Source organism: Scyliorhinus canicula, chromosome 3 (genome assembly GCF_902713615.1).
Source record: "Scyliorhinus canicula chromosome 3, sScyCan1.1, whole genome shotgun sequence".
Classification (NCBI taxonomy): Eukaryota; Metazoa; Chordata; class Chondrichthyes; order Carcharhiniformes; family Scyliorhinidae; genus Scyliorhinus; species Scyliorhinus canicula.
In genome coordinates this window covers 43901388-43926569 of record NC_052148.1, presented here as the reverse complement: position 1 = coordinate 43926569, position 25182 = coordinate 43901388, and the positions used below count along the sequence as shown (strand labels likewise).

Below are 25182 nucleotides of genomic sequence, written 5' to 3'. Positions count from 1 at the left end.
TGCTCGCTCGCTCTTTCAGCCATTTTTACTCAAGTTGTTTTGGGGTCGCTGCAGTTCCCATTTCAGAGATCCTTGTTTTGTTACGCTCTTGATGTAGCATAAGCAGCTTCCTTGGTGTGCACTCTGACAAAGGAAGATTCAGACTTGGAGATAGCTTTAACACATTTATTAAACAGTTAACAATTCTCCTACCTGGTTTGACTCTCCTGTTAATCCTGCTGTAGCTACTCAGACTGAGGAACCAGTCTGCTACAATCCAGGTGGTGGGTATGATGTGTTTCAATCAACCCTAAATGCACTCACTAAGGGTCTCCACTGGAAAGAGGAAGATCATGTGTGCTGTGTCCTTTTATATGGGTTGGTGTAATGCCCTCCTGTGGTAGTGTCACCTTTGTGTGTATCATGAATGCCCATTGGTCGTGTCCTATCTTACTGACCTATTGGTTGAATGTCTGTGTGTCATATCTCTGGTGCTCCCTCTAGTGTCTAGCTAGTCTATGTATATTTACATTAACCCCTTGTGTATTTGCAGTGATGCATATCACCACAATCCTGGCTGTCTTTAACCGCCATTCTTGATCCTTCATACGGCACTCCTCCATTTCTCCCTCATAGTTGAGTTGATAGTTGAATAATTGAACGGGTAGCACTGGTTGGACCCACAAATGATTCTAATTAGAAAGCAGTACAAATGTTGCAGAAGTTGTCAGGTGGAACTTCTGGGATCAGTGACTGGGGTAGAAACAATGAACAGGATTCTCCGTCAGGGAGACTACGACCACAATTTAATGGCCTCGCCGTGCCCGACTTGGTGACATGACGAGGCCGTTTAAACTCACGAGCTATCTCTTGTGAGATTCGTGGCGCTCGAAATCCCTCATGATATTTAACGGAATCTTGCGTTACATTGCGATCTGGATCTTGCCCTCAATGAGCCATTAAACGACCCCAAAACAATCAAATTTAAATATGTCTATGCCATATTCTCCTGGGGCTGGGGAACTAACAGCCGTGCCGTGGAGACCTCGCCAGAGTGCCGTTTAGCACTGGTTTCCACAAACGTGAACTAGGCCTAATGACCCCTGGGGCATCTCCCAGTCAATTAGCCACCCCTAGGTGGACGGGCTCTGGGAAAGGTGGTATCCTTGCACTCCAGCTGACACCCGGACACCTTCCAGGGTGCCCGGTGGCACTGCCAGGCTGTCAGGGTGGCAGGCTAGCAGTGCCAAGGTGCCCAGGTTGCCCACGCCAGTGATCGGGCCTGGGGGTGCCTTGCCCTTAAGAGGTGGGGTGAGGGAGGCTCAACGGCCCCATAAGAGGTACATTGGTGTAGTGGGGGAGGCCTCGTCCATAGACTGTGGTGGGTGGCTGTGGGAGGGGGCGCAAGATCAGGGTGGCATTTAAGAATGGCACCCCAATCCGTGTATACTCTTCCTGCACTGGTGAGCTGAGGTGTAATGTTGTAAGTGCGGTTTTGCCCCAACTGCAGATGCCAAGAAACACCCCGCTAAACGCGCCCAAAACAGGACTCTGTTTCTGTCCTGTTAAATTGCCTCCGATATTCTCCTGCCGGAGTTGAATTGCACCGGATTTGCGCTCATGTTGGGAGCAAAAATCAAAAAGCGATTCGCGATCATTAGCCATGCAAATTTTTTCATGGCAAGGATTGCCAGGGATTCCCTAGGGAATCCTGCTGTCAGGCTCACTCAAAATGGCTGGATTCCCCCCGCAGCACAATTCAGTTCCCACCCCGGGATTTTCTGGAGAAAACTCTTGAGTACAGGGGTTTCTTTATTTAGGGGGTCACTATCGGCGTCTCTTTAATTAGGGGGTCACTGGTAGGGGGAGGCGTTGGGGGCAGGGCTCTGGTAAGGGTGGGATGGGCTTGTCTTGCATTGTGTGGGGGATGATGGCCCTCTGATGGACTTTGGGAGTAAATCCCTTAAAGAATTACTCCCTTGCCCACTTTGACCTCCATCAATTCTCGCCCACATGATTCACTGCCCAGAGGACCAGAGAATCAACCGGGCCTGGAGAATATGTTGCCCGCTCCCTTAATAGGGTGGAAAATGGACCTTAATGATGCATTTTCATCCTCCTGCTAGCACAGGGCGCGAATCTCAATTCTGACGCCAGCGGAGGACTGGAACTTCAGAAATGGATCGGCGCCCGGTGCCAATCCCGTTTTTCCCCGAAGGTGGATTCTCCACCGCATCCGGAACTCCGCTTCTGTCAGTGCACAACGGAGAATCCAAACCCTATGTCAACATTAAGAATTGATTGGATGGGTGGATGAAGGGAGAAGGGACAAAACTATGTGATAATTGAAAAGTTTGATTAAGTCTACATGCTTGTGTGGAGGATAAGCACTGACACAGACTAGTTATCAGGTCAAGTGATCAGAGCACACCGCCCAGAGCGAGACTGCCACCTCCTACCCGGCACATTCCACTCTGCCAAGTGGAGAACAATTGCCTAGATTGACGAACAGGCCAACAGTCTTTGCATCCAACTTTGGAGCATTTCTCTGGCTGCTAAATGAAGTATTTTGTTATCAAACACCGTTCTCATCCTCCACATCAGCATTAAATGAGTCAATGAATGTTAAAGACATTGTATAAATCACCAGGACATGTGCTGATCACATTGTTTTACTCTATTGGTATTCTGGTTTGCAGAATGTTTTCATAATTAGAACATGTCTTAGGTCATGGACATCCCAGTGACTTTCTGTGCTGTGAAAAACCACTGGGGTCCATCTTGCGAAGGAAGGACACAATTCCCTCTATAGCTCTGTCACATTCACCTGCCCCAGAACATGTTTTTAAAAAGGCAATCTCTTTTTTGACTAGAAAATCCATGGTCACTGTGGATCTGGACAAGTGATATTAAAAATGCGGGATCCGATGCTAATGTTTTCCTCCAGTTATATGGTGACAAAAGGAAATCCGATGAGATGTGCCTGGACAACAACTCAGACAACTTTGAAACTGGGCAGACAGATAAGTTAATGGTAGGTGACACATGAAATGAAAAATGAAAATGAAAATCGCTTATTGTCACGAGTAGGCTTCAATTAAGTTACTGTGAAAAGCCCCTAGTCGCCACATTCCGGCGCCTGTTCAGGGAGGCTGTTACGGGAATCGAACCGTGCTGCTGGCCTGCCTTGGTCTGCTGTAAAAGCCAGCGATTTTGCCCAGTGTGCTAAACAGCCCCTTGCTGTGGGATTCAGCAAAGATCCATTAACTTGTGACTGTATCCATGTGACTATGACCCTCCACCTCTTCACATTACAAATTTACTGCATTCCATCCAAGTCCATAAAAGTAACTTTGGTATGAAAATACATAATTGATGGGTATTCATTCATATCGTTTCTCATGCAGCATTATTGCTGGATACTTCACTGGCCAATTCACCCCGCCCGCCATTACCAATTGGGACTCTGCTGGTGTATTAATTCTTGGAATATGGGCTTCACTGCTAAGGCCAGTATTTACTGTCCACCCCTAGGTGGATTGGCCACGCTAAATTTCCCCATTGGTGTCCAAAGATGTGCAGGTTAGGTGGGGTTATGGGGATAGGGTGGGGGAGTGGGCCGAGAGAGTGTTCTCTTTTGGAGGGTTGACTCGATGAGCCAAATGGCCTCCTTCTGCACTGTAGGGATTCTATGATTCTAATTTCACCCAAGAAGGTGGTTATCGTCTCTGTTTTTCCCCCTACGCCATCTGCTCCTTTGAGAGTGTCACCTAGTTAGATCCCTCTCCTTTCAAATGCTTTCTGTCTGTCACTTCCACAAGCCTAATGTTGTATTTGGTCCCTTGTACTTTATGAAGCAACTCACCAAACACTTTGATCTGTCCAAACTAGGATCCTTTTATTGTGTCTCATGCGGTAGGATGGCAATCTGATAGAGCGCATTATCATGGAGACTTGCTACTCCTCTGGAACTTACACCTAGCACTGACCAATTACACGTACGTCTTATTACCCTCTCAATCTTCTTCTGAAGATGACCGGGTGTGTCTCCCTTTATATCCAGGTCCCAGGTCACATGAACTTGGTCTGGAGGCCACATGGTGTGCCTGCACCACCACCTGCTGGCTGGAGGTCGCACACCATCCAACTATGGTTTAGCCCATAGGCATATCACCACATCTGAGTTTGTCACTAGGAGGATCTCCTTCAGCCTGTGTACTTGGCAACACCCCACCTTCAGTCACCTTTCCCTCCGTCATAGCTCAGCCTAGACTTTCCCCCGATAACCATCTCTGTAGATATTTATCTCCCAGTATTGATAAGAATATAGAAAAACTTTCTATTGCGCAAACATTGATAGTCACATTCACTAGAATATTGCAGAACTGTCTGTACTTTTAGTACAAGGCAGCTTGGCCCAGATCCTGTGCTCTCTCCTCGGAGTTCGAAGGTTGTGGTTTCAAGCCCTACTCAAGACTTGAGGATATGCAAGGTGCCATTACTAGGGATAGCCTCTGAGATTTTCCTGTTGTGCCTCTGTAACTTCATGAAAGCCTCTTTACGCACATCAGTGGGATCTCCACCAGTTAAGTTGGCAGAGCCGAAGGCCTTGGAAATTCCCTGTGCATGTGCATACAAATAATTCTGTCTGGAAAACTGAGCAAAGGCAGATGAATTGAACAATTCAGGATGGAGCAGAGAGCAGTTTTGCACCCCATATCCAAGGAAGGATGTGCTGGCCTTGGAAAGGGTCCAGAGGAGGTTCACAAGAATGATCCCAGGAATGAAGAGCTTGTCATATGAGGAGCAGTTGAGGACTCTGGGTCTGTGCTCGTTGGAGTTTAGAAGGATGAAGGAGGATCTTATTGAAACCTACAGGATACTGCGAGGCCTGGATGGAGTGGACGTGGAGAGGATGTTTCCACGAGTAGGAAAACCTAGAACCAGAGAACACAATCTCAGACTAAAGGGATGATCTTTTAAATCAGAGATGAGGAGGAATTTCTTCAACTACAGCAGGTTTTAGATTGTTTGGAGACTTGGGCGGCGAGATGGCAGATGGAGTCTAATCTGGACAAATGTGAGGTGATGCATGTTGGAAGGTCTAATGCCAGTAGGGAAAATACAGTGAATGGTAGAACCCTCAAGAATATTGACAGCTAGAGAGATCTAGGTGTACAGGTCCACAGGTCACTGAAAGGGGCAACGTAGGTGGAGAGGGTAGTCAAGAAGGCATACAACATGCTTGAGTATAAAAATTGGCAAGTCATGTTGCAGCTGTATAGAACATTAGTTAAGCCACACTTGGGAGTATAATTCTGGTCGCCACATTACCAGTAGGATGTGGAGGCTTTAGAGAGGGTGCAGAAGAGATTTACCAGGATGTGGCCTGGTATGGAGGGCATTAGCTATGAGGAGGTTGAAGAAACTTGGTTTGTTCTCACTGGAACGAAGGAGGTTGAGGGGCGACCTGATAGAGGTCTACAAAACTATGAGGGGCATAGAGAGTGGATAGTCAGAGACTTTTTCCCAGGGTAGAGGGGTCAATTACTAGGGGGCATAGGTTTAAGGTATGACAGGCAAGTTTTAGAGATGTATGAGGTAAGTTTTTTTACACAGAAGGTAGTGGGTGCCTGGAACTCGCTGCCGGAGGAGGTGGTGGAAGCAGGAACGATAAGTGACGTTTAAGGGGCATCTTGACAAATACATGAATATGATGGGAATCGAGGATACGGACCCCGGAAGTGTAGAAGATTTTCATTTAGCCGGGCAGCATGGTTGGCGCAGGCTTGGAGGGCCAAAGGGCCTGTTCCTGTGCTGTACGTTTCTTTGTTCTTGTTCTTTGTTGTGTGGGGTGGTGAATCTGTGGAACTCTTTGCCATTGAAGGCTGTGGAGACCAAATATTTAAAGCAGAGATAGATAGGCTCTTGATTAATAAGGAGATCAGGGGTTATGGGAAGAAAGCAGAAGAATGGGGATGAGAAAAATATATTTTTTTAACAAACAATTTTATTGAGTTATTTTTCGGCATTGTAAACAGTTAGAAATCAACAAAAAGAAAGCAAAGAAGGTAAAAATGTGCAAACATCAACGTAGAATCAATACTTCAATCGTACCATACTGCACAAGCCCGCTCCTCGCCCATCGACACTACCCACCTATTTATCCCTCCTACTCTACTCTAATCTCACCTCCCCCCCCCCCCCCCCCCCCCCCGCACCCCCCCCGCTGACGCTCACTCTCCCGCGAAGAAGTCGATGAATGGTTGCCACTTTCGGGCGAACCCCAGTACAGATCCACTCAAGGCGAACTTAATTTTTTCCATACCCAGAAAACGCGACATGTCCGAAAGCCATAACCCAGTCTTTGGGGGCTTTGAGTCCCTCCATGCCAATAGTATTCGTCGCCGGGCTATCAGGGAAGCAAAGGCCAAAACATCGGCCTCTTTCTCCCCCTGGACTCCCGGGTCCTCCGAAACCCCAAAAATTGCCACCCCTGGACCCATCACCACCCTTGTTTTTAGCACCCGGGACATGATCCCTGCAAATCCCTCCCAGTACCCCCTAAGCATCGGACATGCCCAAAACATGTGTATGTGGTTCGCTGGTCCTCCTGCGCACCTAACGCACTTGTCCTCTCCCCCAAAGAATTTGCTCATCCGAACCACCGTCGTGTGGGCCCGGTGAACGACCTTAAACTGAATCAGGCCGAGCTTGGCACATGTTGTGGTCGAATTTACCCTATTCAGGGCTTCTGCCCACAGCCCGTCCTCCATTTCCCCGCCTAGCTCCTCCTCCCATTTGATTTTCAGTTCCTCCGTTTGGGACTCTTCCCCCTTCATGAGCACCTTATAAATGTCTGAGACTCTACCCTCTCCTCCTTCCCCTCTAGAGACTATTCTGTCTTGGATCCCCATTGGCGGGAGGCGTGGGAAGGATGGGACCTGTCTACGGACAAAGTCCCGCAACTGTAGATACCTGAAATTGTTTCCCCTTACCAGACCAAATTTCTCCTCCAAGCCCCTCAGACTCGCGAAGCTCGCCTCCAGGAACATATCACCCACCCTCCCCACCCCCGCCCGCCGCCATGCTCGAAACCCCCCATCCATGTTCCCGGGGGAAAACCGATGGTTGTCACATATTGGCGCCCCGACAGACGCCCCCACCTCCCCTACATGCCTCCTCCACTGGCCCCATATCCGCAGGGTCGCCCCCACTACCGGGCTGGTGGAGTACCTGGCCGGCGGCAGCGATAGGGGAGCCGTGACCAGGGCTGTCAAACTGGTGCCCCTGCACGAAGCCACCTCCACCCGCTCCCAGATAGACCCCGTACCCACCATCCACTTCCTTATCATGGCAATGTTAGCCGCCCAGTAATAGTTGATCAAACTCGGCAATGCCAGCCCTCCCTCGCTGCGGCTCCTCTCAAGCATCGCCTTCTTCACCCGCGGGGATTTTCCCGCCCAGACAAAGCTCATGATAATCTTGCCAATCCTTCTGAAGAAGGACTGTGGGATAAAGATCGGGAGGCATTGAAAAATGAACAGGAATCTAGGGAGGATTGTCATCTTTACAGTATGCACCATCCCCGCCAGCGACAGTGGAAGTGCATCCCATCTCCGAAACTCCCTCTTCATTTGTTCCACCACCCTGGTCAAATTTAACTTGCGCAGCCGGCCCCAGTCTCGCGCCACCTGTATCCCCAAGTACCGGAAACTTTCCTCAACCAGCCTAAATGGCAGCTCCTTCAGTCTATTCTCCTGGCCCCTTGCCTGCACCACAAACATCTCACTCTTGGCCATATTTAATTTGTACTCTGAAAACTGGCCGAACTTCCTCAGTGTTTCCAGTATACTTTCCATTCCGGTCAATGGGTCCGACACGTACAGGAGCAGGTCGTCCGCATAGAGAGAAACCCTATGTTCCACCCCACCCCTGGTCATTCCCTTCCATCCCTTTGCGGCTCTCAACGCCATCTCCAACGGCTCTATGGTCAGCGCAAACAGCAACGGGGAGAGTGGGTGTGGTGGTATGACTAGCAGGTTTGTGGTATCTCACAGTAATGCTGGCATTGGTGCAGAGGACTTGCTGCCCATTGGCTCAGGCAGGTCATGTGTCTCTCTGCCAATTGGCTGAGGTCAGTCATGTGGCTGCTCGCCGATTGGCCGAGAGGTCAGTAGCCCCTCCTACGAGGCAGGGTATAAGAACCCGTAGCAGCCGGCAGTCGCCCTTTCTCTGTAAGTCGACTGCCGGGCACACAACTAGTTCATTAAAGCCTGATATTTAGAACTTCTTCACGACTCGAGTCCAATTGATGGTGCATCAGTGGGCAACCCTGTCTGGTCCCGCGATATAGTCTGAAATACTCTGACACTACTCTGTTCATCCTGACGCTGGCTTTTGGGGCCTGATACAGTAGTCTGATCCAATTCACCAGCCCCTCCCCGAACCCAAACCGTCCGAGCACCTCCCATAGATAGCCCCACTCCACCCAATCGAAGGCCTTCTCGGCATCCATCGCCACCACTACCTCCACCTCCTTGCCCGTCGGGGGCATCATGATCACATTGAGTAATCTTCTCAAGTTGGCCGACAGCTGCCTGCCTTTCACGAACCCAGTTTGGTCATCCCCAATCACCTCCGGTACGCAGTCCTCAATTCTAATCGCCAGGACCTTTGCCAGGAGCTTGGCATCTACATTGATCAGGGAGATTGGCCTGTATGACCCGCACGCTTCCGGGTCCTTACCCCGCTTCAATATCAGTGATATGGTGGCTTGCGACATCGGCGGCGGCTGGGTCCCTCTGTCCCTTGCCTCATTAAAAACCCTCGCCAAGACCGGTCCCACTAACGCAGAGAACTTCCTATAAAACTCTACTGGGTATCCATCCGGCCCTGGGGCTTTCCCCGACTGCATGGCCTTCAGGCCCCCAATACCTCCTCCACTCTAATCGGGGGCCCCAGCCCATCCACTCGCCCCCCCCCCCCCCCCCCCCCCTGTTGGGAATGTTAGCCAGTCTAGAAACCTTTTAATCTCCTCCGGGGCTCATTCGGGGGCTCCGGTGTACAGCTTGCTATAGAAGTCCCGGAATACCTTATTCAATCCTGCCGGGTCCTCCACTCTGCTCCCCTCCCCATCCTCCGACAACAGTCCTACGTCTAGCCTCCATTGTGGGCGTTGGTAATTCGCCCCTCCGACCTGCAGGTCTACCCAGTACGGGGCATTGTCCGAGATAGTAATTGCCGAATATTCCGTATTCTTTACCTCCCCTATGCAGTCCCTGCTCAGGATAAAAAAAGTCTATCCTAAAATATACTTTATGAACATGCGCGTAAAACGAGTAGGCCCTTCCCGTCGGCTGTCTGGCTCTCCAGGGGTCCACTGCCCCCATTTGCTCCATAAACCCTTTCAGCTCCCTTGCCATTGCTGGGAGTCTACCCGTTCTGGGACACGACCGATCCAGCTCCGGATCAAGGATCATGTTAAAGTCCCCCCCCATTATCAACCTACGAGAGTCCAGGTCCGGGATCTTCCCCAGCACTCTTTTGATAAAGTCCATGTCGTCCCAGTTCGGGGCATATATATTCACCAGCACCACTCTTCTCCCCTCCAGTCTGCCCCTTACCATCAGGTATCTGCCCCCCTTGTCTGCGGCTATGCCCTCCGCCTCAACTTGCACCCGCTTATTGATCATAATTGTTACCCCCTTGGACTTCGAATCCAAGTCCGAGTGGAAGACCTGGCTAATCCAGCCCTTCCTTAGCCTGGTCTGGTCAGACACGTTCAGATGTGTCTCCTGCAACATAATTACGTCCGCCTTCAGAGCCCGCAAGTGCGCGAGCACCCGTGCCCTTTTAACCGGCCCGTTTAGTCCCCTGACATTCCAGGTGATCAGCCTGGTTGGGGGGCACAACGCCCCCCCCCCCCCCCCCCCCCCCCCCCCACGCCGGTCAGCCATAGCCTTTCTCGGACCGGCCACCGGCCCATACGTCGCGCCATTCTTGTCCCGCCTCTTGGCTGCCTCCACCCTCGACCTCCTTTCCATTGCCTACTTCAGATCCCTCCCACGTCAGCAGAATAACACCTCCTCCCTAGCAACATCCCCCGATACCCCACCCCTGCCATCCATTAGCTGTATTCTCCCCCCCCCCCCCCACCTGACTCCCTTGACTAGCCAATCTGCTAGCCCGGTGACTCATCACTCCGGAGCCCACCTGTCTCATTCCCATTGTTTCCCCGTCCTCATCCTCACCCCCCAGCGCACCCTCCCCCTCTCCAACCTGCTGGAGCAAACTCACTGGCACAGGAAGGCCTAAACTCCAATAAAACAAAAGCCCCCAACCCACGTCTTTGACCCCCCTCGCTGACCGGCCACCCCTTAGTTGCAATACCGGCTCCAGTGCACTCAGCGAACCCCACAAAAAGTACCCATCACCACAGAAAGACCCAGAAAAGAAACCATAAAGTGAAAGCGACAAAAGAACTAAAAAGAAAAAGACCGTACGAGAGGGGGGGGGGGGGAAAGGACTCCCCTCCCCCCACCCCCCCACCCCCACAGGCAACAATGGTCCACACAGAAAAAAATACAACAACCAAAAACAAAAGGAAGAGTCCCAAATGTCCCACATGGCACCTTTAAAACAGTAAACAGTTGATCAGCAGTCGAGGCACATTTGGCGTCCCTTCAAACGATAGTTCGCGAGCCCCAGTTTGAGTCCGTGGGACCTCTTTTCAGGACCAGCCACTGATCCCTCGCAAAGTCCATCACTTCTTCGGGCTCGGAGAAGTAGTGGTGTTGACCCTGATGCGTCACCCAAAGACGGGCCGGGAACAGCAGATCAAACTTCACGTGCTTCTTGAACGATACCTCCTTGACTTGTTTAAAGGCTGCTCGCCGCCGAGCCACCTCCTGGCTTAGGTCCTGGTAAATGCGGAGGACACTGTTATTCCACATGCTACTCCTGGCGCTCTTCGCCCACCGCAGCACCCGCTCCTTGTCCACGAACCTGTGGAACCTAATCACCATCGGACGGGGGGGTCCCCCCGGACGCACCTGCCTCGCCTGCACTCTGTATGCCCCCTCCAGCTCCAGCGGTCGCGGAAAGGCTTCAGCCCCCATCAGCTGCATCAACAGGTCCGCCACAAACGCTGTGGCATCAGCTCCCTCAGTCCCCTCCGGGAGGCCAATGATCCTCAGATTTTTCCTGCGGGCTCTATTTTCCAACTCCTCCACTCTGTCCAGCAGTCTTCTCTGCCTCTCCTTCAGCCCGTCTACGTCTAACGCCGCAATCGTCTGCGCATCTGCCTGCCCCTCCACCGCCTCTCCCAGCTCCTTAACTTTTTCGTCCTGGGCATCCAGTCTCTGATTCAGCTGATCCACTGCCTTCTGAAGTGGGTCCAAGTTATCCTGCTTCAGCGATTCAAAACTACTTTTTATCACCTGTAGCATATTTTCCAGCGCTTGCTGGATTGCTGGGTCCGAGGTCCGCGGGTCCGCCATCTTGGGTCTCAGGTCAGCTTCCCCTGCACCTTTCCTTTGTCCCTTTCTCTCCCATTTCCTTTGTTTCCTTCTCTCCTGCGGTTCCATAAAACACTGCCCGCTCCTCCGCACCTCCGTGGCCGCCCTTTCGCCGCTCCACAGTCCCACTATCGCGGGGACTCAGGTCCTGAAGCCCCGCCGGAGTGAGAGCTCCCGAATGTGCAGCTCACTCGGTCATTGCCGCTACCGGAAGTCTCGGATGAGAAAAATATTAACCATGAATGAATGGCGGAGCAGACTCAATGGCTGAGTGGCCTGCTTCTGTTCCTATGCCTGATGGTCTTGTGATCAGGAAGAAACCACTTGTACAGTATCAGAAATTTAACAGGCAGGCTATCTGAGTCCCCAGTTGTTCAATACATTGCAGGATTCACCGTGTTGTTCAATATTGTTTCTCCCACTCTGAGCCACACCCATGTTTGGCTATTTTATATTTCAACGGTCAGTTATGCATGGCTGTTAAAGATCTAAGCCTCAAACTTCACAATGGGGAAGAGTGATCAACCGTTATCAATAAAACACGGATCTGTTTAGTGACCTCCCTGACACGGGGCAATGTATCTGTGGGCATGTCCTCAGAGTGGCCTGCCTGCTTTCAGTCAGGTTTAAGCCAGCCATGGCATTGCATATTGAAGGGCCACGACGAACTGCACAAAGTAGAATATGATTCTCTGTGGATTGATTGTTAAAGATTCACTTCATGTGTCTTTTGTCGCTCTGCAGATCGAGCTCCCAGAACTGGGAACCATTTACAAGCTGAGAATCTGGCACGAGAAACGACATCCTTTTGCTGGTTGGCATTTGAACAAAGTGAGTCATCAATGTGAAATGATAAGAAAGAATGGAATAAGGGAGGGTGTGGTGTGGGATGGTGGTAATGTTACTGGAACAATAATCGAGAGCCCTGGACTAATTCTCTGGAAATACTCAGTACACATCCCACCATTGCAGCTGGTGCAATTTAAATTCAACTAATTCATTCTGGAATGAAGAGTTTATATGGTTTCATAGTGACCACAAAACAAAGTGAGTGATCGTGAACCTATCAAATTTCTGTCAAACAAAACATTGAGATCTACATGTGGCACCAAAACCACAATGACTCTTATCCTTGAAAGGCTAATGAGCCACTTCATTGGATCAAACTACTGCAGAAAAGTCATCGCAGTGTGGGTGTACCTAAACCCAGCTGACCGCAGTTCAAAAAGATTCTGAAGGGCAACAAATTCTCACATTCAACGAAAAATAAAATAAAATCTGACAATCCCACTCCTTCTATAGGCCAGTAAAATTGGCACTGTTTGGATTTTTTACCTTTCATTTCCTTTGGTTTGGCCCATATATTTATGCTGTACCTGAAGCTCTGAACCTTCCATGGAAAATCTCAGTAGCAACATAAGAACATAAAGACCATAAGAACTAGTAAGAACTTTTTCCTTTACAAAATTTGCAACAGCGGAATCTATTCCCCCCCCCCCCCCCCCCCCCCCCAAAAACCCACTCATCCATGCCCTGGTCAGATGTGCCGTATGCACCACCCTGAACTGAATCAAGCTGTGCCTAGCACATGAGGAGGTGGAGTTGACCTTATGAAGAGCCTCACTCCACACACCCCTATCAAAAGCCTGACCCAGCTCCCTCTCCCACTTCCCTTTTTAAAAGGTTTTTCCAATTAAGGTGCAATTTAGCGTGGCCAATCCACCTACCCTGCACATCTTTGGGTTGTGGGCGTGAAACCCACGCAGACACGGGGAGAACTCCACACGGACAGTGACCTGGGGCCGGGATTGAACCCGGGTCCCCGGCGTTGTGAGGCAGCAGTGCTAACCACTGTGCCACCGTGCCACCCCCACTTCCTTTTACCTCATCCAATGGAGCTTGCTCCATCGACACAAACCAACTATAAATATCCGATACCTTCCCCTCCCCTTGCTCAACCGCCGAAAGGACCCTATCCATCTAAGAGGGTGAGGGTGCCGGGGGAAGGAAGGAATCTCCTTATTCAAAATGTTACGCACCTGGTAATACCCAAATAGATTCATTCTCAGAAGCTTGAATTTACCCAACCTCTCCTCAAAAATAGTGAACTCTCCTTCTTTAAACACGGCCGCGAACCGCTCCAACCCCTCCTCCCCCCATGCCTCAAATGACCAAAACCACTGGATTAAAGCAATGGTTTCCACAGATTGGGGCTAACAATGTCATGGCACCCAACTTGAAACGTTGCCTAAACTGTCTCTAGATTCTCAAAGTGGCCACCTGCACCTGACTTGAAGTCCACTTTTCTGGGGAAAATGGAAGCAGACCAAAACCAAGGCCCTCAAACACTACAGACACTCCTCTCCACCCGCCTCCATCTGGTCTCCGTACCCTTAAACCCTCCTCATAACTTTTCAATGTTTGCTGTTCAATAGTAAAATAACAGATTGGACAACGTGAGGCCTCCTGACTGCCTTTCCCTCTGCAAAAACACCCTACCAATCTGTGGGGTCTTGCCTGCCGAAATAAAAGAAGATATAATTTTAGTAACTTTCACAAAGAAGGATTTGGAAAGGAAAACTGGGAGACACTGAAACAAAAATAGAAACCTTGGCAGGATAATAATCTTTACCGATTGGACCTTGCCCACCAGGGACAGAGGAAGGTTTTCCCACTTCTTCAGGTCAGGCTTGACCCCATTCACCAGACCAGCAAAATTTAGTTCATGGAGCGAGGCCCAATCATGGGTCACCCGGTTCCCAGATAATGGAAGTTGGGCATGGCCAAGAGAAAAGGCAACCTCCCCAGATTGGCTCCCCTGCCTAGGGGATTCACCAGAAAGTATTTGCTTGTGTCCAAGTTCAATTTATATCTCGAAAAGAAGCCAAAACTCAGAAGAAACGTCATTTTCTCCTCTACATTGGAAAGAGGATCCATTATATGCAGCAACAAACTATCCACATCCACCCTATGCTCCCTCCCTTGCCTCTCTATTCCCCTCCACATCATAGAGGACCTCAATGCTATGGCCAGAGGTTCAATTGCCATGGCAAACAATGGCAGGGACAACGGATAACCCTGTCTCGCACCCCTCTTCAGTTGGAAATATTTCGAGCTCAAGGCATTCATACGAACTTTCGCGGTAGGGGCTCTATATAAAAGCTGGATGACAATATAAATCTAAGTCCAAAACCAAACCTTCCAAACAGCTTGAACAGATACCCCCACTCCACCATATCAAACGCCTTTTCAGCATCAATTGAAATAATTACCACTGGCTCAGGGACTGGAGAGGGGGACAGAATAACATTCAGCAGTCGCTGAATGTTGGCCGACCTGGCCTACCCTTAACAAACCCAGTCTGTTCCTCCGATATAACTCCTGGAAGGCGGTGCTCCAAGCGCATTGCCAAAACATTCACCAACAACTTTGCATCTGCATTCAATATTGAAATAGGGCGATACGACCCACACTCTATCGGATATTTCTTTAAAACAAATAAATCGATGCCTTAACCCATGTGGCCAGCAATATCCCCTGGGATATGGAATCGATAAACATCTCTAACAACAATGGGACTAGCTGACCCTAAATTTCTTATAAAATTCTATTGGGAATATGTCCGGGTCCAGACTCTTGCCCGACTGAATTAAACTCCAATTCCTCCCTTCTCTCTCGTTCTACAACTAGGATAGACAAGCCATCCAAAAATTGCATCATAGACAACCCATCTTAGGACAGCATGGTGGCACAGTGGTTAGCACTGCTGCCTCACAACGCTGAGGACCGTGTTCGATCCCGGGTTAATGTCCATATGGAATTTGCACATTCTCTCCATGTCTGCGTGGGTCTCACCCCCACAACCCAAAGATATGCAAAGTAGGTGAATTGGCCACACTAAATTGCCCCTTAATTGGAAAGAAACAAATTGGTCACTTAAAATTAAAAAGAAATAGACAACCCATCCTCCGGGGCTCCGGCTTATAAAGACTATGATAAAAAGCCTTGAAAGCCTCATTGACCTTACATGGGGCGGAGACCAACCTGCCACTCGAGTCCTTCACCGGCATAATTTCCCGAGAGGCAGTCTATTGCCCCAGCAGGCGCACCAACATGTGACTGGCCTTCTCCCCAAGCTCATAAAAAGTCCCCCTCGAGCGTCACAACTGGGGCACCGCCCTGTCCATCGCCAGCAGCCCAAATTCCATCTGCAATTTCTTCCTGCTTGGCGCCTCAAGGATGGAATCCACCAATATCTGCCTCTCTACCCTTTCATTCTCATCTTTATGTGCCTTACGGGAGATTATCTCTCCCCTAATGACCGTCTTGGAGCCTCCCATAATGTGAACGGTGATATCTCCTCACTCCTATTGAAGTCAATGCACTCCCCAGTGGTGGAGGAAACCCTCTCACAGAATCCCTTATCCGCCAATAATGTTGTCTCCGACCTCCACGGGGGTGCTGAGCGGGGCCCGACCCCAACACCAAATCCACAAAATGTGGAGCATGATCCCAAATAACTATTGCCAAATACCCTGCCCTCCAGCAGCACTCCCGGAAGCAGAGACCTACCCACCACAAGATCCGAGAATAGACCTGATTGATGCACCTGAGAGAAAAAAATTCCCTCTCATTTGGGTGTAAAGATTACCACGGATCTACCCCCTCATCTGCTCTGCAAAGGCCAAAAGTGCCTTTACCACCACTGAAGGGTGCAAAGAATTAGGCCTTGATCTATCCAGTCGAGGGTGCAGTACACAATTAAAGTCCCTCCATGGAATTAGCTGGTGTGAGTCCGGATTGGAACTTACTGACAAAAGCTGTATCATCTTAGTTCGGTGCATATACATTGATTAAGACCAACGTTGTACCCACCAATGACACACTGACAGTACCTCCTATTTGGATCCACCAAAACCTTAGCGCTATCTCCCAACCAATATAATTCACAACTAATAATTCAAACATCTGCGCCATATATTTTGTTGGATTTGGACCCTCCAAGCCCTCCGGCAGCCTCAGGTTCTGCCTTCTGGAGCAATTTTCCAAATTGTACACCTTGACACTTAATGCCTTGTTGCCATCGGCCACTCGCGCCATCCTCGCTTCCAGGGAGGTGTTCTGGTCACTTTGCCATGAAAGGGCCACCTCTACCCTCTTTAGCGCCGCGCCTTGTGCCTTTACCACTTAATCCACTTTTGCCAAGGCCACTCAAATAGTGGGCATTGCCCCCTCAATTGCTTCCTCTTGAGCCTCGGAGACCTCCCGCCATAGTTTCTTATGTTGCCCCACCAAGATGCCTGTGAGCATCTCAGCAGTTAGTGGAATGGCCAACGACCCTGCAGGAGTGTTCCGCCATTTTCTTAACAGACAAAGCTCTTGAAGCCTCCGGGTCTGACGGCAATTCCTTATTTTTCTGCTGTTTTGTATTTATCGGGCATTCCTTTGACGTGGGATTCTTAACCCATCAAACAGACCACATTGCACCTCAAATCTCTTCGGAAAACTGAGGTGAAAAGGGCTTAAATCAAAGGTCGCTGGTGGGAGCCACCTAATGTGCGACTGCTTTCTACATGTCATCACTGGAAGTCCCAGGAAAAACCTTTTTACCCAGAGGGTGGTGACGGTCTGGAATGCACTGCCTGGGAGGGTGGTGGAGGTGGTTTGGTTCACATCCTCTAAAAAGTACCCAGAGGAGCACTTGGCGCATCATAGATATGGGCCAAGTGCTGGTAAGAGGCATTAGGTAGCTAGGTCAAGTATTTTACATGTGTCGGTGCAGACTCAACAGGCCAAAGGGCCTCTTCTGCACTGTGTGATTCTGTGATATCCTTTCTTTCCCCGGTGACATCCTCTCTTTCCGCTGTGATATCCTCGCTTTCTCCCGCGATAACCCTTCTTTCCACTACGATATCCTCTCCCTCGCGGTATCCTCTCTTTCCTCTACAATATCCTCTCGTTCCTCTATGATATGCCTCTTTCCCCCGCAATATCTTCTCTTTGCTCCACAATATCCTCTCTTTCCCCCGCGATATTCTCTCTTTCCCCCGCGATATCCTCTCTTTCCTCCATAATATCCTCTCTTTCCCCTGCGATATCCTCTCTTTCCTCCATAATATCCTCTCTTTCCCCCGCGATATTCTCTCTTTCCCCCGCGATATCCTCTCTTTCCTCCATAATATCCTCTCTTTCCCCTGCGATATCCTCTCTTTCCTCCATAATATCCTCTCTTTCAACTGCGATATCCTCTCTTTCCTCCACAATATCCTCTCTTTCCCCCGTGATATTCTCTCTTTCCTCCATAATATCCTCTCTTTCCCCTGCGATATCCTCTCTTTCCCCCGCGATATCCTCTCACAGAATAACAATGAAACAGAACACCTGGAGGCCTTGTTCATTGTGGCCGTAAACTTCAACCAGGCCAACCTCAAAAGCGTGCTGCCAAAATTCCACCAACACATCCTCTGTCCCACCAGATGCCCCAACATCCTTGACCACTGCTACACAAACATCAAGAGCACCTATTGATCTATCCCCGACTGCACCGGATAATCGGACCACAAGACGGTGCTCCTTCTTCCAGTATACAAGCATAAACTTAAGTGGGAGAACCGGTTTAAGAGGGTCGTGCATTGCTGGTCCAAGGCAACGGAAGAGCTCCATATCCAAAAACTCAGCGGCCAACCTAAACGTGTATGCCACCACCATCACAGACTTCATCAGCAAGTGTGTAGAAGTCTGTGCCAAAGAAAGTAGTACTTGCGTTCCCCAACTGGAAACCATGGTTTAACTGGGAGATTCACTCCAGACTGAAGGCCAGATCTGAGACAGTTGGCCCCGACCTATATAAGAAATCTAGGTATGCTCTCCGCAAAGCCATCAGGAACACCGAGCGACAATACCAGACTAACCTAGTCACAGACTAATGGCACGGACACTCGTCGGTTGTGGCAAGGCTTAAACAACATCACAAGCTACAAAGCGAAGCCAAGTAGAATCTCTGGCAGCAGCACACCCCTCTCCAATGAACTCAATGCATTCTATGTTTGTTTCAAGCAGAAAACTAACATACCAACTGCCCAACAGCCTCGAACACACCCATACCTACCCTCACAGCTTCCAAAGTCAGATTGGCCTTCTTGAAAGTGAACCTTCAAAAAGCTCATATCAAAACTCCAAAACCTAGGACTTGGCTCCTCCCTCTGCAACTGGATCCTCAACTTTATGACCCATAGACCACAATCAGTAAGGATAAACAACAAAATTATAAATGCCTCAATAAAATATTTTCTCTTTCCCATGATATCCTCTCTTTACCCACAATATCAAGTCTTTCCCCCGTGCTATCCTCTTTTCCCCCATGATATACTCTTTCCCTGTGATATCCTCCCTTTCCCGCTATATTCTCTCTTATCCCCCCCTCAATATCCTCTCTTCCCCCCCCCCCCCCCCCCCATGATATTCTCTATTTCACCCACAATATCCTCACTTTCCCCCACGATATTCTCTCTTTCCCCACAATATCCTCACTTTCCTTGTTGTCACAAACCTCACTGATGTTACCTGGCTGGATATCCCCACTTAGACCACCGGTTTGTGGGGTGTATAGTTTTATTTTGTTTTGATGTGAGGCGACAAGTGAGACCCCAGTGAGAATAAACAGCCCAGTCTTCGTGTAACAATCATTAAAGACTATTTATTGAAGTAAAGAAGACAAATGCACACAAACTGGACTACTCTACTCTCACAGAATTAAAATGTATGAACGTACCCCTTGTTGCAAGATATATCTATGATACCTGAACTCTACGATTTCTCCTGTTCCCCAAACAATATCCAAATTGAATAACCAGCTATCATTACCACAATACAGGGATGATACTCAAATCTGGGAACCATGTTTTCCTGGTCATGCAAAGATATTTTAAAACTGCTGTTACGAAGGTTTTCTGCACTGCCTTGGCTCAGATATAGAATATAGCATGTTTGCTGCAACCCTGACCTTCAGGCTTGGTGACTGGAAACTGACCTGCCTGCTTTCTGCGTCTGCTAGATGGTAACTGCCTCCCTTCCTTCCTTGTTTTGTTCTTTGATTGTGCTTTATGTGTTTTCGGCTATCTGACCCTATCAACTTCCTTGACTATATATCAACATATCTATATCTCTGGGACCTTCCCAATCATCTATAATCTGTTTCCCCTCCATAAGCAGTTCACACTTCGTTATTATTTGAACTGCTGTTCCAAACCCATTACCAGGAGAGCACAGTAAGAAGTCTTACAACACCAGGTTAAAGTCTAACAGGTTTGTTTCAAAGACTAGCTTTTGGAGCACTGCTCCTTCCTCAGGTGATTTAAGAGGTATGTTCCAGAAACACATATTTAGACAAATTCAAAGATGCATTGTCTTCATTCACCTGAGGAAGGAGCAGTGCTCCGAAAGCTACTGTTTGAAACAAACCTGTTGGACTTTAACATGGTGTTGTAAGACTGCTTGAGGATAGACAAGTCCCCCGGGCCTGACAGGATATAACCAAAGATTCTATGGGAAGCAAGAGATGAAATTGCAGAGCCGTTGGCAATGATCTTTTCGTCCTCACTGTCAACAGGGGTGGTACCAGGGGATTGGAGAGTGGTGAATGTCGTGCCCATGTTCAAAAAAGGGAATAGGGATAACCCTGGGAATTACAAGCCAGTTAGTTTTACTTCGGTGGTAGGCAAAATAATGGAAAGGGTACTGAGGGATAGGATTTTTGAGCATCTGGAAAGACACTGCTTGATTAGGGATAGTCAGCACGGATTTGTGAGGGGTAGGTCTTGCCTTACAAGTCTTATTGAATTCTTTGAGGAGGTGACCAAGCATGTGGATGAAGGTAAAGCAGTGGATGTAGTGTACATGGATTTTAGTAAGGCATTTGATAAGGTTCCCCATGGTAGGCTTATGCAGAAAGTAAGGAGGCATGGGATAGTGGGAAATTTGGCCAGTTGGATAACGAACTGGCTAACCGATAGAAGTCAGAGCGTGGTGGTGGATGACAAATATTCAGCCTAGAGCCCAGTTACCAGTGGCATACCGCAGGGATCAGTTCTGGGTCCTCTGCTGTTTGTGATTTTCATTAATGACTTGGATGAGGGAGTTGAAGGGTGGGTCAGTAAATTTGCAGATGATACGAAGATTGGTGGAGTTGTGGATAGTGAGGAGGGCTGTTGTCGGCTGCAAAGAGACATAGATAGGATGCAGAGCTGGGCTGAGAAGTGGCAGATGGAGTTTAGCCCTGAAAAGTGTGAGGTTGTCCATTTTGGAAGTACAAATATGAATGCGGAATACAGGGTTAACGGTAGGGTTCTTGGCAATGTGGAGGAGCAGAGAGATCTTGGGGTCTATGTTCATAGATCTTTGAAAGTTGCCACTCAAGTGGATACAGCTGTGAAGAAGGCCTATGGTGTGCTAGTGTTCATTAGCAGAGGGACTGAATTTAAGAGCCATGAGGTGATGGTGCAGCTGTACAAAACCTTGGTAAGGCCACATTTGGAGTACTGTGTGCAGTTCTGGTCGCCTCATTTTAGGAAGGATGTGGAAGCTTTGGAAAAGGTGCAAAGGAGATTTATCAGGATGTTGCCTGGAATGGAGAGTAGGTCGTATGAGGAAAGGTTGAGGGTGCTAGGCCTTTTCTCATTAGAACGAAGAAGGATGAGGGGCGACTTGATAGAGGTTTATAAGATGATCAGGGGAATAGATAGAGTAGACAGTCAGAGACGTTTTCCCCGGGTGGAACAAACCTTTACAAGGGGACATAAATTTAAGGTGAATGGTGGAAGATATAGGGGGGATGTCAGAGGTTTGTTCTTTACCCAGAGTAGTGGGGGCATGGAATGCACTGCCTGTGGAAGTAGTTGAGTCGGAAACATTAGGGACTTTCAAGCAGCTATTGGATAGGTACATGGATTACGGTAGAATAATGGAGTGTAGATTAATTTGTTCTTAAGGGCAGCACGGTAGCATTGTGGATAGCACAATTGCTTCACAGCCCCAGGGTCCCAGGTTCGATTCCGGCTTGGGTCACTGTCTGTGCGGAGTCTGCACATCCTCCCCGTGTGTCGTGGGTTTCCTCCGGGTGCTCCAGTTTCCTCCCACAGTCCAAAGATGTGCAGGTTAGGTGGATTGGCCATGATAAATTGCCCTTAGTGCCCAAAATTGCCATTAGTGTTGGGTGGGGTTACTGGGTTATGGGGATAGCGTGGAGGTGTTGACCTTGGGTAGGGTGCTCTTTCGAAGAGCCGGTGCAGACTCGATGGGCCGAATGGCCTCCTTCTGCACTGTAATTCTATGATAATCTATGATTAATCTCGGACAAAGGTTTGGCACAACATCGTGGGCCGAAGGGCCTGTTCTGTGCTGTATTTGTCTATGTTCTATGTTCTTACTGTGCTCACCCCGGTCCAACACCGGCATCTCCACATCATTACCAAGAGAGGCACATACCAATTGAGGCCCTTTGAATACTTTCTGCTGCTGTCTCCAGGCAGATTCATGACACCACAATATCTTGTCTTTCCCCATGATATCCTCCCTTTCACCATGATATCCTCTCCTTCACCCGCAGTATACTCTCTTTCCCCACAATATCCTCTCTTTCCCCCAGGATAGTCTCTCTTTCTCCGCACTATCTTCTCTTTCCCCATGATATCCTCTCCTTCACCCGCGATGGCCTCTCTTTCCCACAATACCTTCTCGTTCACCATTGATATTCTCTCTTCACCCGCGATGTCCTCTCTTTCCCTCAGTGGATGGAATGAAACTGAATGGAAACTTTGTGTGACAGATCTCTCCCTATCGAGAGAGGTTGACCAAGTTGGTAAATCTCCTCCCCCGAATGTTTTTGTGTTCTTTGATTTACTGCAGGTGACTTTAATGAAATCACTGACGAAGGAAAAATATAGTTTCAAATGTGGCCGATGGTTGGACGTCAATGAGGATGATAATGAAATCATACGGGAGCTGCCTGCTGAAGGAGACTGTGTCGATGAAGTCCTGCCCTGTGAGTGCACAAGTGAAGTAGGAAGGAAGCCAGCAGATCTGTATTCAGGCTGATTTTTGATTTTGTTTGTGTTATTATTGCTGAACTTCTATTTTCTTGACCCTTTCCTTCGTGTCTAATCACGCGTTGGCTTTGCGCAAATCCCCAGATACGAGTGGAGGGAGGTGATCTCTCCATACAGCAGTGCTGCTCTTCAGTCCTTGGCCATAGTTCCCCCCACTCTTCAGGAGGAGCAGCACCTGAACTCACTCTTCATCTTCTTCCTCCCCAATATCCTAATACTTCAAAGCCAATACAGCATCTGTGCACCAGGAAGGCTCAACACCAAGGTGCTGCTATATATAAACAGATGGGTTGAGGTATGAAAATGAAATGAAAATCGCTTATTGTCACAAGTAGACTTCAAATGTAGTTACGGTGAAAAGCCCCTAGTCACCACATTCCGGCGCCTGTTCGGGGAGGCTGATACGGGAATTGAACCGTGCTGCTGGCCTGCCTTGGTCTGCTTTCAAAGTCAGCGATTTAGCCCTGTGCTAAACAGCCCCTGATGTAGGGGGGGCAGGATAAAAACATCAGGAGAAGAACTACCCTGGGCAACCTTGACTTTGGGTTGTTGTGCAAACCAGGGGCTACCGATTTAGTTATCCATTATGTAACTCCTCAGATTTCCATCTCTATGGCTTCAACAGAAATGTAAATTAACAGGCAATTGAACCTATATCACTCGTTATACAATTTCATCTAAAGTCAAAATTAATCCCATTATTTTCACTCATACCTGAAAAATGCTGGTAGAGCCACTTGTGAAGAATAGGGGGCGTGATTCTCCGCAAATGCGGAGAGTCATAAAGGCTGCCGTGAAATTGGCCGTGTTTCATGGCAGCCTCCGCGCCCCCTCCCGGGCCCCGATTCTCCCCTCCGGGCGGGGCTAGCAGCGCGGTCCCGTGAAGCATGGCATCGCGGGCTTCGCGACCATCGCTAAGCCCGCGCGCCAAGCGTCACGGCGGCTGACGCGCACAATGACGTCAGCCGCGCATGCGTGGGTTGGACGGCTCCAACCCGCGCATGCGCGGATGACGTCATCGCGCATATGCGTCAAACCCGCGCATGCGCGGGCGGCGGAGGAACAAATAGTGCGCGGGTATCGGACCCGCAGCCCGCGATCGGTGCCCACCGATCGCAGGCCCATGCTACCCTTGGCACGGCCGTGGTGCAGCCATGCCAATCGGTGCCATGGTTGTCCGGGACGGCACTTTGCGGCCGTTTTCACGAACGGTGAGAGCAGGTGTGTTTGCGTTCGTGAAAACGGCCGTAAAGGCCTGGGAACTCGGCCCATCGGCCTGGGGAGAATCGCTGTTCGCCGTAAAAAACGCGAGCAGCATTTCGTGTTGTGGGGCGGCCGTGGGGGGGGGGGGGGGGAGAATAGCGGGTAGTCGGGAAAAATGTCGGGAAGGCCCTCCCGCTATTCTCCGACCCGTCGTGGGCAGCGGAGAATCGCGCCCAGGACCTTTTTATACATTTTCTTTATATTCCTTCACTCTCCGCTCCTGCCATTTAAGAGGTTTTTTTCTTTCTGCCATGATGTGTGCTAGTTCCAATCTGAGGCAGAAGTATGACCCATAGTTACTGGGGTATGAACAGCTGTCAGATGCTGTACAAATGTCAAGGGGTATATGCAGGTAGGGCAAGAAATTAGAGTTGAGGTAGAATTTTAGCCAGGATCTTATTAAATGGCTGAATTCTTGTTTTTTCCATTGTTATGGTGGCAACCTGTTCAGCAGCAAATCTCATTGCCTTCCACAGTTCAAAGTCAGAATGTTCCAGACATGAGAAGCTTACTGCGTTCCGGGAAACCCTAATCTGAGCTGCTGCTCTGCGCCACAGTGTGTCAGTAATCTCTGACTAATTTGGGGTACCATTGCGACATTGAGACATGAAAGGTACCCTCATCCACGACAGTCATGATGTTGTCTGTGTGTTCCTCGCAGTGGTGAAGTACCGGGCTATCATCTATACTGGCAGTGTCAGCGGCAGTGGCACTGATGCCAATGTCTTTATTTGCCTGATTGGGCTAAAGGGGGACACAGGGGAGCGGGTGCTTTACGACAGCAAGAATAACGTCAATAAATTTGAGAAAGGCAATGTGAGTACAATATTACATTTTTGTCAGAAACACATGGTACCATGATTTACCCAATTGTCTATATCCAGATTTATCCAATCTGTCTATACCCTGATTTACCCAGTCTGTCTATATCCTGATTTACCCAATTGTCTATATCCAGATTTATACAATCTGTCTATACCCTGATTTACCCAGTCTGTCGATATCCTGATTTACCCAGTCTGTCCGTTCCCCGATTTATCCAGTCTGTCTATATCCTGATTTATCCAGTCTGTCTATATCCTGATTTACCCAGTCTGTCTATATCCTGATTTACCCAATCTGTCTATATCCTGATTTACTCAGTCTGTCCGTTCCCCGATTTATCCAGTCTGTCTATATCCTGATTTACCCAGTCTGTCTATACCCTGATTTACCCAGTCTGTCTATATCCTGATTTACCCATTCTGTCTATATGCTGATTTACCCAGTCTGTCTATATCCTGATTTACTCAGTCTGTCTATACCCTGATTTACCCAGT

The 25182-nt window shown here is 49.0% G+C and overlaps 1 protein-coding gene across 1 annotated transcript in view; it reads left to right on the top strand.

Moving 5' to 3' along the window:
- Window positions 1-25182, top strand: part of LOC119963948 (lipoxygenase homology domain-containing protein 1-like) — a 282480-nt gene that overhangs the window by 140659 nt on the left and 116639 nt on the right. Inside the window, 4 exon segments of the mRNA XM_038793391.1 lie at window positions 2853-3013; window positions 12243-12329; window positions 22401-22536; window positions 24525-24679. Coding sequence (XP_038649319.1) covers window positions 2853-3013; window positions 12243-12329; window positions 22401-22536; window positions 24525-24679 — 539 coding nt within the window.